Source organism: Manduca sexta, chromosome 9 (genome assembly GCF_014839805.1).
Source record: "Manduca sexta isolate Smith_Timp_Sample1 chromosome 9, JHU_Msex_v1.0, whole genome shotgun sequence".
Classification (NCBI taxonomy): domain Eukaryota; kingdom Metazoa; phylum Arthropoda; class Insecta; order Lepidoptera; family Sphingidae; genus Manduca; species Manduca sexta.
Genome location: NC_051123.1, coordinates 12,156,037 through 12,171,010, shown reverse-complemented (window position 1 = coordinate 12,171,010; position 14,974 = coordinate 12,156,037). Strand labels below are relative to the sequence as shown.

The following is a 14,974-nucleotide window of genomic DNA, read 5'->3' as shown; positions in this document are numbered from 1 at the left end:
AAATTATATGCTACGAGGTACAGCGAACAGAATATCACTAAAAATATGCATAAAATATTTTTAGTGAATGAAAATTGTACGAAATACCAACTAAATATTTGAACTAAATTATTTAACATGTTAAATTATCCTGTGGACACTTTAATTTTTTTTTTTAAAAGGATATATATATATGGCCTATGTATTGTATAATTACATATAGTTATGAATCTTAATTCTAGGTGAATGATACTTAAGTATGCTTTGCCGTAAATTATAATCAGACCTGGTCTCAACTTTCTGTTATCTAAATATCTCTTATCTAACAGTAAAACTACCATATCCTCAGTTTTCCGCAGTAATATCACTAGAGAAATAAATCTAAAATAATTCACTCCCAAAATTCGTTACATCGCATGCACTTTTAATTGCAGAGTCGAAATTTACAATTTTTTAACACCCGGCAGTTAGTCAAAATAATCTACGCTAGATATCTAGCCGAAAACGCCGGGCCTCATGATCTATCGCCTCACAACGTGGAACTATTCCGCCAATTTTCTTTTAATCGCAAATGACGGTTTATTTTCGTGGCGTGAAAATTAGTTTCGTTTTATACTAGGATGGTAATTGCGAGGTCTTTGTTTAACTGCTATAGATAGCGTTTACTGCTATAAAATATATAACTATAAATGAAATGCATATTAATTACTGTTACCGGAGTAATTTGCTGGTGGTAGGATATATTTTATATCCGGATAGCGATCACCGTACACAAGGTGTTAGAACCCGCCATAGTGGCCCGTGTAAGTGTCGCGTTCCGGGATCAGCCTGTATCCGGTTCCAACAAGCCGGCATAAATGTGTCGACTGCCGAGGGGTAATCATCTCTCATCAGTCAGGGTTAATTTGCCGTGATCTTAATAAAAATCAATGTCAGTTTTCAAAGGGAAATCACGTCAAGATTCGTATAAGAATTGAGACTGCAATGAAGACTTTTGAGTCCACGCTATCACAATACGATCGATAGATAATTTCTATACCTACATAGACACGTAAACAATAAATCCATAACCAAACTTTCACCTACAAAAACAAAGAGTCCACAAACAAAAGCTTTAGAAAGACATCAAAGCCAAACGAAAGGTGAATTGAAAACTCATCAAAATCAAAAGTAAGAGCAACAAATACAATCAATTTCGTACTGACAATACATCCTTCACAAATATGTGGAAAGACGAGTGTATGAAGCATAATACGCCATTTTGTCCATCGTAAAGCGCTCGCGTGGACGATCTGTCAAACTGATCAAACACGGGCGACTGCCCGTCGACGGTATTAGCCGACGAATTTTAAAAGGGGAAACATCGTGCGGACTTACGCTGAATTTTATAGAGGAATTGTGCGACTGTTGCAATTTCTGATATGTAAGTATAGTGATAAATTCAAATTCCGTCCGCGCAGTCAAAAGCAAAAATGGTTTGTTTGTAACGATTTTCTTCATAAAACTATATTTAACTTGAACATCAACAATTAATAACTTATCTGGTATCATTAATATTAATCAGCTAGCTAGCTTCCTATTTACTAGTTTTTTCAATAAATATAGTAGCCAAATTTCAATGTATAATATAAATCTACCTCACAAAATCCTGTCAAAATATGAATTTCGCTTTTCATAGTAGACACGTAGCTCGCCGCCGGGCAATACCAACAGTAGCAAACAAAAAGACGCTGAGCTTCCGCGTTAGACTACTACTTTTTGCGCGGACACGGAGCCAGGCCTTCGGACGGGGGATGCTATTTAGACTAGAATACGAGAGTAGTGCTGGTCAAGTGCCAGAGGATCACTACACAGGTATATATAATATATATATGTGTCGATATTAACCAGAATTAATATCACAAAAGCATAAACCAAAGTCCCAAGAGCTGTTTGTCTGTATGTGATCGATTTTCTCAAAATCTACTGAATAGATTTTTATGAAATTTGGTATGGAGATAGTTTAAGACCCTGTGAAGATTATAGGCTACATTATATTCCGGGAAAATTTATAGCGTGACTTTTATCCCGGAAAACTCCTTCAGGCGGGTGAAGATGCGAGCAAAAGCTAGTTTAGTGGTAATTTTAATTGGTTAATTTTCAAGTTTGTTTTATATCCTTATGTGGGTTTCATGGTGCTGAAAATGCTCGATATCATTGTAGATGCATTGTTATTACTTGGCTTGTACATTAATGAGATCTTTGTTTAGCATAAGATAAAAAATATTCGCATAAGTTGTAGTTTTATATTCAATTCCTTCAATATTGATTAGCGAATTAACATTACAAACGAGATGAATTAGCTTTAAATTACCCTTTCCAAAATCTAAAACAATACTAAAAATAAATCTTCTCAGAGCCTCAATATTCAGACAAGTCTTTGATCCAAAGAATTAGTAATGTTCCTCGCTCCCCCAACTCCGGAGTTCGTCCATTTTTGCCGTGTAGTTACTTGATTGACCGCTGGACGTCCACTAGTCTCGTTGCAACATTACCGCCGCACGTCATTGTGAATTAAAAGGGTTAAAATGGAAGCCATCAAAATATTTTAATAGCCAGGGTTGGGGCTGTGTCGATGGAACTGTAACCGATTTTGAAAAGGAGTTCAGTTTGTGATTTATCGTTTAAAGTGAAGTTATATTTAAGAGCAATTGCCTCAATAAGTACTATAAGGAAGCTGATGCTATCAATCCTGCGAATGATCTAGGTATATCATTTACTAGGTGCCTAAATAATCTGATTTGTATAAACAAAATTCATTATAATGTAATAATTTCATCATTTATAAAATCAAGCATAGGAATATACTGATACAAAGACATAATTTTCTTGAAACCTAAATATGTATACATGTGTTAAAAATCGATTATGACGTCATGAAATTGAACGCGAGATTAGGGAGCTATTACCAATTATGTCTTATATAATGACACCACATATAAAGTCGTTCAATAAAACTCTTACATAAACGAATAAATCAAATTAACATCGATAAATCTGTAACAAAATGTTATAATCCGTATCATTCATAAACATTAACATTAAAACCGCTGCGGCGTATTTGACAGCTGTCACCAATCGCCTGTCACCTGTCATCAATCATTACGTCACGTGTGTTGCCAGCGAAAAATAAAATGATTTGTGAAACGCGCCAGCACTGAGTTGCAATTCGGACGTCAATTTGTTTTTGACACGTGCAAATATGGCGGCGCGGCGCGAAAAACTGCCGCGGAAACTTGTCTATGGACTTTTGATGCGATGACAGTTGATTTTAGAATTTCAGTGTTGTGCATGTTGTCGATAATGTTTATTGCGAATAAATAATCTGTTAAATTTCGTATTAAAGTCACTGGTATACTATTATTTAGGCAATAATGAAGAAACGTTTTTGAGCGTTATAGAAGCCTTGCAACTAGTTTAAAAACAAGGCACCGAAAGCTTTACTCACAAATTCTACAACCATAACTACAAGTATTTAATAAAAGACGATAATGTCATTCCATATTATAAAAGCTAGTATCAAATGGCCGATATCAATTAAAGTAAGAAACAATAGTGCATTCTTAAATCTATAGTCAAACAATCATAATCTACAATCACAAGTTCCAGACAACTACAAAGCGGTTTCAACTTATCAGCTAATACCATCGACAAGCGATATCTCCAAACTAATAGACAAACGCAAATCAAAACGCTCAGACGTTCGGGGCCGTAGACAACAAAATGAAGCAATTATAAGTTGCGAAGCTCATTTATTGCTTGTCTATGGTTTTCAGTTATAAAACCGAATGGCGGAGTTTTAGCGGCGGGTTCATTTTATGACACAAAATATATTGTTTTTTATACCTTTTGTTTTGTACCTTGACTATGTGCGGTCGGAGTTTGAAATCTTGTATTGGCAAATCGATAATCTGATGATGATGATGTTGAAAAAGGGTTTTGTAGTTTAACAATTGGGAATTTAAGACTCGAAGAGGTTAATTTAATAAAATTACATTTATATATTGACTAGGGCGAATATACACAGGCACCAAAGGCATCACGCATTGTCGAACCAAAACACAATGAAAATTGAATCGAAAAATAGTACCATCATGTCCAATCCAGCTAAATGTTTCACCGTTGAATGCCACTAAGTCAATTCAGCGAACACAAATAGAATATAGGTAAAAACACGTTCATTATGCATCAAACTTCGCGTCTTCGTGAACACTATCAGCGCTTTCGCATTCTTTTACCGTTCCCTTCGCACAATGCAAATGTCACCGTGCACCATAAATAACAGAGTAATGTCTCCGGTTCCTTATCAACTGGTTCGATTAAAACTCTGTATTTTATGGTATGCATGTTAATGTCATGTAGGTATGAATCTAGCACCTACAGTGATGACTTGAGGTAAAAGTTTCTGTAGAATTCTACGAAGTATATAACATGATTTGATTACATTTTAGAAACATAATCTATTCAGTGTCAGAGGTTGAAATCAATGCTCAAAATTACGATAGAACAGAGATGGCGAATGATGATTCGTCGCACTTCTACCAACCTCTTCGGGAATAAAGGATATGTGTTAATTTTAAACAAAATTCAGTAAGCATTAAACTCGTAAAACATATAACAATAACCCACACGAAATCACGAGGACACAACACTCCGAGCGTGTAACAACTCCAAACTCTAATAACTTTAAATCTAGCAAGTTTTTTGAACTCTTAATAGAGTCACCCCTGACAATCAGCAATTTAACTAAAAATGTGGTCGAGCCGTAATAAAAAGCCGAAACTGTGACGGCCCGTGGTCAAGACGTAATTGTCCGTTGTAATCATTGTAGGTAATTGTTGGGGTTGAAGGGTTGTCGGGCCCTTGGTGCAAACTATGGGTATTTGGTGAGTTAAATTTTGTGGGGTTTCACTGTTAACGTGTATAGGCATGTTTTAGCGTGTATTTTCTATCAAATATCTGGCAAATTTAGATTTAGTCAATATGGAATGCTATAACCGTTTCTGCTTTCAAAAACGTACCTAAATTTGCAATCTGAATGTATATAGGGATAGGCTTGTACTGCAATCAAACAGCAAATATAAGCAGACATTTGCTTACTTAAGGTCTCTATCTTCCGCATAGAATCCCACAGTTTGATAGTTTGGCAACGCTTTCTCGACACCCAAATACTGATAGACATTGTAATATCTATTCAAGAATTCCACCATTTAGTTTCCCTCGCTCCCGCTGCCTCCTGCGTCCAACACCACCTTGTTAATGGCGGTCAGGGCGCGGAATTAAGACAATCATTAGCAGTGGTTCCATCCCTAACACTTTTACGTCGTGTTTTTACATGTTTAAAATCGGGAGTAATTGGGATATATTCCCTATGTTTCATGGAGATAGACTAATGTTTTGTTATGAAAAATGTTGGTATAGGGACTTAAGTGGTCATGTTCCGTAGGCAACCGTTCTTCTTGTCTTATACAATCTTATACAAGAGATGTTTCTTAGTTCTACGAGCGATCGTTTGCCTGATCCTGATGTTCAGAATCTAATCCTAAACGAGGGTTAGAAAACAACCCAAAATGACTCAAGTAATGCAATTTTAGTTGCATCTTACATTTAAAATATCAAAATTATATTTACCATAAAGCTTAGTAGTCATTATAGATAAAAAACCATATCAATAAACGTATGTTATAATTAAAATATTACCACGAATTACATGATAACTATGAATACAAATTATTTAGATAAAAAATACATATTGCGAATTAATACTGCGACATTTTATAGTGGCCCATTAAAGGATCAAAATGATTGAACTGAAGAATTGTCGTTATTTACTGTCATACACAAGATCTATAGTATTATAATATTTGGTTTGTTCTTAATGGGTATCAATGGATTTAATAACATCAAATAATATGATATACGCATATTTATATTATGTATTATAATAATATCAGCCCTGTAATATATACTGTTCCATTGCCAGGCATGAGCCCTCTCTACTACTGAGAGGGATTCAGGCCTTTGTCCACCACACTGGCCTAGTGCGGATTGGCAGAATTCCACATCCTCATAATTCTCATAGAAATCGCAGGTATGCAGGTTTCCTCGCGATGTTTTTCCTCACCGTTAAGTAAGCGATAATTCACAAAAAATATTCATGTAACTTTTTAGAAAAAACAGAGGTGTCGCCTTGGGTTTTGAACCTACGGATGTTTGTCTCGACGGCCCGTTCCACACCCAATAACAACAACCCAACAACACTCAACAAGACTCTAGCTAAAATTGACATATTAGTCACGAATTCCAGACACAAAATATGCACTTTTTGCAATTTAAAACGGAATTTGTTTAATATACGTTGCAATACAAACTAATTTGTCATATAATACACAGCAACCAAAACTTATCAATATGACATCATAATTATGTGTTTTTGTTTCCGATGAAATTCGTGTACGTCGTTTGTATTATATTGGGAAAATCCGTTAAATTACCACAATCGCATTATCTATATACCTTTTGTTTTATACCACACGTCAAAGTTACACCACTACATGATGATTGGAGTTGGATCCAAAAGAATGTCGACTGACGACATATGATTACCCCTTGACAGTCCACACAATTTTGCCGGCCTGTTGACATTATGAAAGATGTACGTCACGAAATGCTTTATAAAGTTGTAGCTGGTGTTTCTATTTATGTGAACCCGTCACATTTAACATCAGGCTCTCGTCTCGTCATAAAAATCGGTTCAGCTTCAAATACAACGCCCCACAAACACACTGACAAACTTAATAACGCCATGTTTTAACACAAAGCAAAACCAATGGAACTCAGCAAATTACAGGTAACGTTTCCGTTCGACAATAAGTAAAATCAGTACGTGTCATAACTTCGATTGTATCGTCATTGCTCGCGTATTTTAAACCTTATTCGTATGATATAAGGTCTATTGATTCATGAGAATAATAGACGTATACGAGTCTGTTATTTGCTAACCTTCAGGTATCAATTGTTGGAGCTGAAGCCAGCTCGTGTGTGAAGATCTTTATCGCAAGATGGATGACACGGAAATTGTTATAACTCAGGTTTTTCTTAATGCAACCTAAGGACAAGGCGGTTATGGCTTGGTTGGGTGGAGAATGGACTGCTGAGACGAATGTCCACAGGTTCAAATCCCAAGGGCACACAAGTCAGAACTTTTCTAAAATTATGTGTGTATTTGTGAATTATCGATTTCTTTAACGGTGAAGGAAAACATCGTGAAGTGACCTGCATACCTGAGAAGTTCTCTATAGGAAATGTCGAAGGTGTGTGAAGTCTACCAATCCGAACTAAGCCAGTGGGTTAGACTAAGGTCTAATCAGTAGTAGAGGAGGCCCGTGCCCAGTAGTGGGACAGTATATAATACAGGGCTGATATTATTATTATAATGACGAGACGAGTGAGCCGCTCGCCTGATAGTGATACAATGTAAAAGAAATCTAACGTAAGACAAGCTAAGAATACTTTTCATAACACTCAAATCTCGGCCAAAACAAAAATCAGGTCTTTTATGATATTTTTACGTAGCAACAGTCCTCGCATCAATATTTACCAGAACGAAAACAAAGTTTTAAACGTATGTACATTGTTATCAGTTATCAGTAAGATTGTCATATTTTAATTGGTTCAATCTTTGTTAGGGCTGCCAATGTACAAAAAACGCACATTGATAACGCGAAAAAAAAACAAAGCTTAAAAACATAATTAAACATCAAGGATCATTAAATATAATTGAAATTTTAATAATAACACATAATATTTGCATCATCTAAGTTTTCTAAACGTTTTCTCATTGTTATTGCAACAACTTAAGCAAAAAAGAAAATGAAAAAAAATGACTTTAAATGGTATTAAGAAAATAAAGCAAAAAATGTTAAATGTAGCAACTCTAACACCAACGACAATATGCGTCATATTAGCGCAAATTTTAACACTTTACAAATAAAACTTATCACTAATAGGATAAAATACTACTATGCCTTGAAGTGTAATTAAAATGTCTACAAGACTATAATATTGTTTGACGTCATTACTTAGCGAAGCTGTATTTTTATGATTTCTGCATCTTATAACTATGACGCTTTGTTTAATTGTTTGCAGAGGATTCTGAATTCAAAACGATTGATTACGTCAGTAACACGATACTACATTAATTCGAGGCATGATTTTTTTTTGTTTCGTAAAGTTTTTACGTCATTATGAAATAAAAAATCTTTATGGATCTCTTTGTGTATATAAATTCTATAACAACAATCAAATTAATTTAATCAGAGATTATTATGAATTCACATAACACATACATGCTGCTATTTAATTATGAAAACTATGGAAGCGAGTTAAATGTAATATTGCGTAGTTCCAAAATTTTAAATTGAATATAATTTTATGTCGCTTTACTTAGTTTTATTTACGAAAGTGTTTCTCTCCTCAGATTGCTCAATTAGTGGAAGACGTGAGACGGCTTCAAGCGTCGCTTTCAGCGCTGCAGGAGGCGCACGCGCAGCAGCTTCAACGGCTGGAGGAGCGGCTGGACGAGAAGAAGCAGCACATCGCGAGGCTCGAGGCCAGGCTTGACACGCAGCGGGATTACGATGACATTAAACGGGAGATCAAGTGAGTTGCATTCGATTATCTTACCTGATGTATTTAGGATCACGCATACTATATTAAGGTTTAATATTTAGTATAAACTATATTTGCTACGTTAAAATAACCCTTAGAACAGTATAAACTATATTTGCTATGTTACCATCACTCCAAGAATAAAAATCTTAAAAATGCATAATAAAACACCAAACTCTTTAATAATTGATGTATGTTTGGTTGTGAATTGTGATATTCAGTTGTAGATAGAATCTTTTGTTTATTCAGCCATAATGATTCATGTAGATTACCTTCTCTGTACATGGTGTAAGTTTCAAAGATCTCACGAATCATCAGAATCCAGTATGTAAAGCGTTAAAAAGTGCTGTTGTTTTCACAGCCTGCTTTAAGTGAAGAGTTAATCACCGCTGTTTACAAACCACTTCCTCTTACTCGTTAATTGTTTTTGGGATTGAGTCGTCCGCTGACAGGTGTTTCTTGTGTTTTGGCGTTTTGATGCTTGTTTTTGTTTATGCTTTCCTGGTCATGAATCAAATTGTCCTTGTGATGATATATAATAATTTTCTGTCATAGCATTCTTGATGGTAGTCGGATCTGTGAATAGCTGGAATGCTTCTATATCCCTATGTAAAGTATCAAAATTTATTTTGCTTTAGTCTCCCACTCCTACATCTGTCATCTCAGATAGGAAGTATGAAGTATCCCGGACATGTCCCTGTAGGAGACAAGTAAATCCGCGAGTAAACACTAGCAATGAACCCCGGCGCCACGTTATCAGTCACAGCTAAGCAAACCTACATAAACAAAGAGCGTACACTAAGTTATCATATTTACATTACAAGTAAATTAACTTATATATCTTAGAAACTGTATTTAATTTATGGTTACGAAAGTTTATATTGGTTTTATGAGTGAGAGAGTGATAGGTGAGGACGGTAAACAGACTGCTAGAATGAAGGCTGAAGTTAAAGCCTACATACCATTTAATTTTATTACCTTATCGTTTATTTGACTTCGATTGATAGGTTTCAATAGTTTGAAGACTTTGACAAGTCTATCAATCAATGTGGCAAATGATTAACGGAATCGCTTATAAGACGCCTATTCCCACCAATGAGGATATAGCAGAGCTTCTATCATTCATATTTAAATATTTATTAGATGTAATAGTTCCGTGTAAATATATTTCCAACAAACAAGCAATCTGTAACGTTGTAACTTCATTCTAACATTCTTACTGTACTAGGCCATTTCCTCGTCGGGTTCCTCGACCAGGCTCAAGGCTTATGCATCATTGTTTCAACATCGCAAACAGAGTAATCTATGTCAAACAGGGTGAACAACCTCTGATATACCTTATCAAGTTTATTGCCACGTGTGATGAAAACTTCTTTCTATGTTCGTTACATCACATAAGTCTATGTTGTCTTTGGTGGTGGGCTCGCAGCGTTCCCGCGCTTTGTGATTCTACGCGTTTAAAAATCGAACTGTATTATAACCTTTCTACATTATTCTTTGATCTACTACAATTTAATAACTACACAAAAAGAAATAAAGATTATTTAGAGAGGATGTTCGAATTAACTTTTTACAAATATTAGTAACAGTGATCGCTAGATAAGGTAACAAAGAATGGCCGCCATCTTGAATGCGTAATTATTGCGTGATTTTATTGTCTTGCGCTCTCCTTCAATGGAAGGCTAGATTCGAACGCCTTTAGAACAGACTTTAACACAAAAAATGGAATAAAAGTTCATACAAATTTTAATTTTTTGTGTCTTTCTTTCTTCTATCGTCTTTAAATAGATTTCAGAACATTATCCGTATAGAGGACAGCTAAAATTTATTTAGTTGGAAGTTTTATAGATTATTCTCTATAATAAACCTGTTAAGAACCATTTTGGGATAAAAACAATTCCTAACTCCACCAGGTCTTACAGACCGCGGGTAAAACTAGTAACACAAACAGAGATAAACATTCCCTACCTCACAATGCGGAGAAATATCAAGCATTTACCACATAAAAAGCAAATATTAACCCGTCCCAACCTGCCCAAAATGCCGTGGGGTTTTTTGTACCATTTTTTAATCGCATGCCGGTTGTCGCTGCACGTATCGAGTACACGCTAAATGGTGCCGATAAGGTATCCAACCCTAAACTGTTTGGCTACGTATTGATTGCTCCCTGAGATTTTTTCATATTTCCTGTCCCAGTGGGAAATATAAATGTTTAGTTGGAGTTTTAATATGAATGGAGATTATTTTAGTGCTAATTCTAACACGTTAATAGAGTCGACATTCTTAATTTAAAAATATATATTTGGTTTGAACAAAATCGGTTAATAACTTTCTTTGGCTGTCTAAATAAATTTAAAAATATTGATTATAATAAAACAATTGTTTGTTTATTTATTTGTTCCGCATTAACCGGCAAGACGAATTTTGATCCATACGAAATGTAAAATTTCCAATAAACATTGAAAATCAAAAACACATTAACTCAATAACATGCCCATAAATGCAAATATATAATATTAAAACGCTTTAGTAACATGCAAAACTAGGTAAAACACTACGCAAAAGAAAACTAATCAATCCCAAACATCACGAATCAATTTGAATCAACACAGCCCGTTCCTCCTGTTCCCAGGCTGGTCCAGGAAGCGATCAGTCAACATCCAGATAACGCGATAAAATCGATTAGCACATCGCGTGATAACGATTCTCTTTTATCTTAACAGGTGCCTAGAAACTGATTAGAGATGTGTGAAATAACGAAAACCAAACAGTTGGAATCAGAAGAAAAATGAAACATGTAAACGTTAATTAATATTTGTTTCTCGACGACTTGATAAAGGTTCCTATATAATTCCGGGATAAAAAAAATATTGTCTTGGCAGCGGTAAATTCCATCTCAATCTTACTCATGTCCAAATATCTCCACAAAGTCGCATTAAAATTAATACTCATTTCAAAGTTCAAATCAAACAACAAAGAAAACTATAACTATCCGAATTGCTTCTCCATAAATTTATTTATTAACTAACCCCAATAACACGTCACAACAAAATATAACGATATTTAAATATACAGGAATTTTCACAATATGTAATGCCTTTACAAGTGGATACAATATTGAAAAGTTTCAGAGCAAGAATATGAAAAGTATAAATAGATTGCACAATAAAAATATACATTAATAATAACATTAATAATAATAAAATTTACATTAATAATACATTAATACATACATTAATAATAATAATATATACATTAATAATAACATTAATAATTAAAATACATTAATAATAATAACATCACTGGCAATTATACAAAAATGTCAATCAACAGTGATATTTAAAAATAGTTAATTTATTAGTCGCAAAAAAAAGTAAGTAAAATTTTCAAATTTCGAATCCTTAAAAGTATTAACTATAATAACATCACTGACAATTATAGAAAAATGACAATCAACAGTGATGTTTAAAAATATTTAATTTATTAGTCGCAAAAAAAAGTAAGTAAAATTTTCAAATTTCGAATCATCCAAAGTATAAACCTCTTTGATTACATGCTATCAAGTATGTCCAACAAAATCTAACAAGCCGACCACCTGTCACCATACTCCCAATTACCATACAAAGACGCCGACGCGTTAACCCAATGTTTTTACTATTTAATGCGCTGCGCCGCCCTTTGTACTTCAAAGGCGTGCCTTCAAACGGTGACAAACAAGACTTTTACTATACACAGGGCTGTCGATTGTGAGAAAAGTCGGATCTGGGCTGGGAATTTAGAAGAAAATTGTGTATCTACTGGCAACCTCAAAATAGCAAAAATTCAAATTTTCAAAACTTGCCTCTTTCAACAATAGTTTGTTTTTACTAAAATAAATCTCAGTGTTTATTTTAGATATAGAAAAAATATATATTTGGATTGATGTAAATGTGAAAAAAATTATGTTAATATTGCAAATTGATGTCAACGTTCTAAAGTTGCAATTTGTTCAGCTCCTTTTGTGGCTGACTGTATAGAACGATATGCGTTATAGCTGCTCACAAATTGTGGCAACATTGGCTGAATTTCCACATTTAGTTTTCGTAGCACTCAATCTGAGACATTAGATGTTGACTCTCTCAAGAGTATGGCCAAGAAATATTCCAACTGAAATTCAAGTGCTAACTCAAAATAGCGTAGACAAATCAAATAAAGCCATCATAATCCTAGCGATCGATAAACTACAACCCTAGCTATCGAGTTTACGACAGGAAATCGGCAGCAGTTCGCGTGTGAACATCTGGAGTAAACAGTATAAAAATTTAATTAACAAGCATCAAACGCGACAAGTATTTTTATATAATAACCAGATTATTGATGTGATTTCGAGTCGTAAATATCGAACGGTTTGTAACTGATCTGTAAAACAGGTGTTGAGAATGTTAAAACAAAGAAGTTATAATACCAAACCTGTATTACATAATCTGACTGCGTGGCCTCTGCTACCTCTAGCCTAGCCTCTTGCCTCTACTACCGAGGAGACAGTAGATCTAAGAAAACGAAGCTATAGGCAAATAGAAGTCAGTTTACCCTAGATAGTATTCGTGACTTATTAGGAATATACTATAGCTATTTACCTTGAGAAACAAAAAAACATAGTTCATAAAAATTATTGCAAATTGTAATCAAATATACTAAGATTTAAATAACCTTTCAAAGCCGTATTACCTGAAAGGTCGACACGAGTACATCTCTCCATACGTTCATGATCGAATAACCTGACGACAATACCAAAAAAAATCACAAACGATTAGAATTCAATTCGAAAAACAACAATACGATTCCCCCCAACTCATAAAAGAACTATAACGCGTCAACAAATGACATATTATAGAAACTCACGACACAAACACAATACGAAAAACATACGTACAATTCAATTATTGCCGTCGACACGCGAATAAACATTTGTCGATTCCCATGATCGAGGTCTCAAAGCGGCTTAAGCCTCTAAGACACCATAAAGCACCTGCAGCGGTTTATTGCTTATTTATACCAGGTTCCGAGGGGATTAAGTTATAGCCAGCTACCGAAGATTAAAGCTTAATGGGGGATTGATTTCTGAACTGAGCTACTAAAGCTACTAAATAACAAGGATATAGGGGTTAGGTGGATTTTGTTGGTCGAAAGTTTTAGTTTTTACAACAGCATCCCCTGCCGTGAACTGGGAATCAAACCTGGGATCTCTGGGATCAAAGCCAAGACAAAGTATTTTCTTACAATTGTATCAAATAAAGATAAAGTATATAAAATTATTGTGCCAATGTCGACATTAGCTTGGTATTTTTTATGGTTTTGTGTTTTACATAGTTTAATGACCTTACAAAGTTAATATACTATGTACAAAAACAGTTTCCCATTTGAGACGCGGCCCCTCATTATATAGAATGTTGATTCTTGCGCTCACTTCTTTTTGTATCCAAATATAATGTCTACAGATAGACACGGCACCGTCGGTTGACGAAAGGCCCGCCTCAATCCCATTCCGAGATAAGTTCATTAATTCCTCAAAAATCAACTTGAAAGTAGGAAAAAAGGCAAATAATGGATAGGTTATCTCATGTTTAATTAGTCTGAACACACTCGATTTACATATTCCGACGAAGTAACGTGTTTACGCGTATATATCAATATGAATGTATCGCGGACACCTGTCACCATTTACTTAGGTCTGTTTGACTTACATTTAACGAAAGTTTATCCACATTTCTGTCAAGTTATCAAGTAATCTTACGTTTTTGGGTAAACTAATGTTTTACCGCTGTTTGCCGAGATGGGCGGGGGGTACCTGTCTCGTTTTGGACGCGGTATCGTTTGCTCATTGACCGATCGATTGCTATTGGTCAGTTTGGAGTGGGCGGAGTTATCAATGATCGAGTCATCGTCATTGAGTCGTGTCGTATCGACTAATCTTACTATTTATATACTAACTGCGCTGTAAAAAGTCTGATGTACTGATGTCGAGACTCGACGCGACGCGCGATTGTCTCGAACCGCGAACTCAGAAGGAATTCGTAATTTGCTAATCAATATAGAAGCATCCTTTTACATTTACCCCATGGAAATATGTCTTTGAGATTGTAAGGGGCGAATTTCAGCCCCAGTTTGAAACGGGAAACGATCAATCAAAATTTGTCGGAAATTTTAAATGTTTTAATGTGAATATTTCGTGTATTGTCGTTTTGGGTGTTTGAAGATTCTCGGGCTTTGTGTTTTAGCTTTGTAGTTTTACATAAAATTATTAATA

The 14,974-nt window shown here is 34.9% G+C and overlaps 1 protein-coding gene across 7 annotated transcripts in view; it reads left to right on the top strand.

Annotated features, from left to right (window-relative positions):
- The window catches only part of LOC115442390 (homeobox protein cut), a 170,352-nt gene that overhangs the window by 131,020 nt on the left and 24,358 nt on the right, over positions 1-14,974 (top strand). For all 7 annotated transcript variants that reach the window (XM_030167420.2, XM_030167417.2, XM_030167414.2 and 4 more), the window contains one exon: positions 8,498-8,679. In XM_030167420.2, coding sequence (XP_030023280.2) covers positions 8,498-8,679 — 182 coding nt within the window. The remainder of the gene's footprint in view (positions 1-8,497; positions 8,680-14,974) is intronic.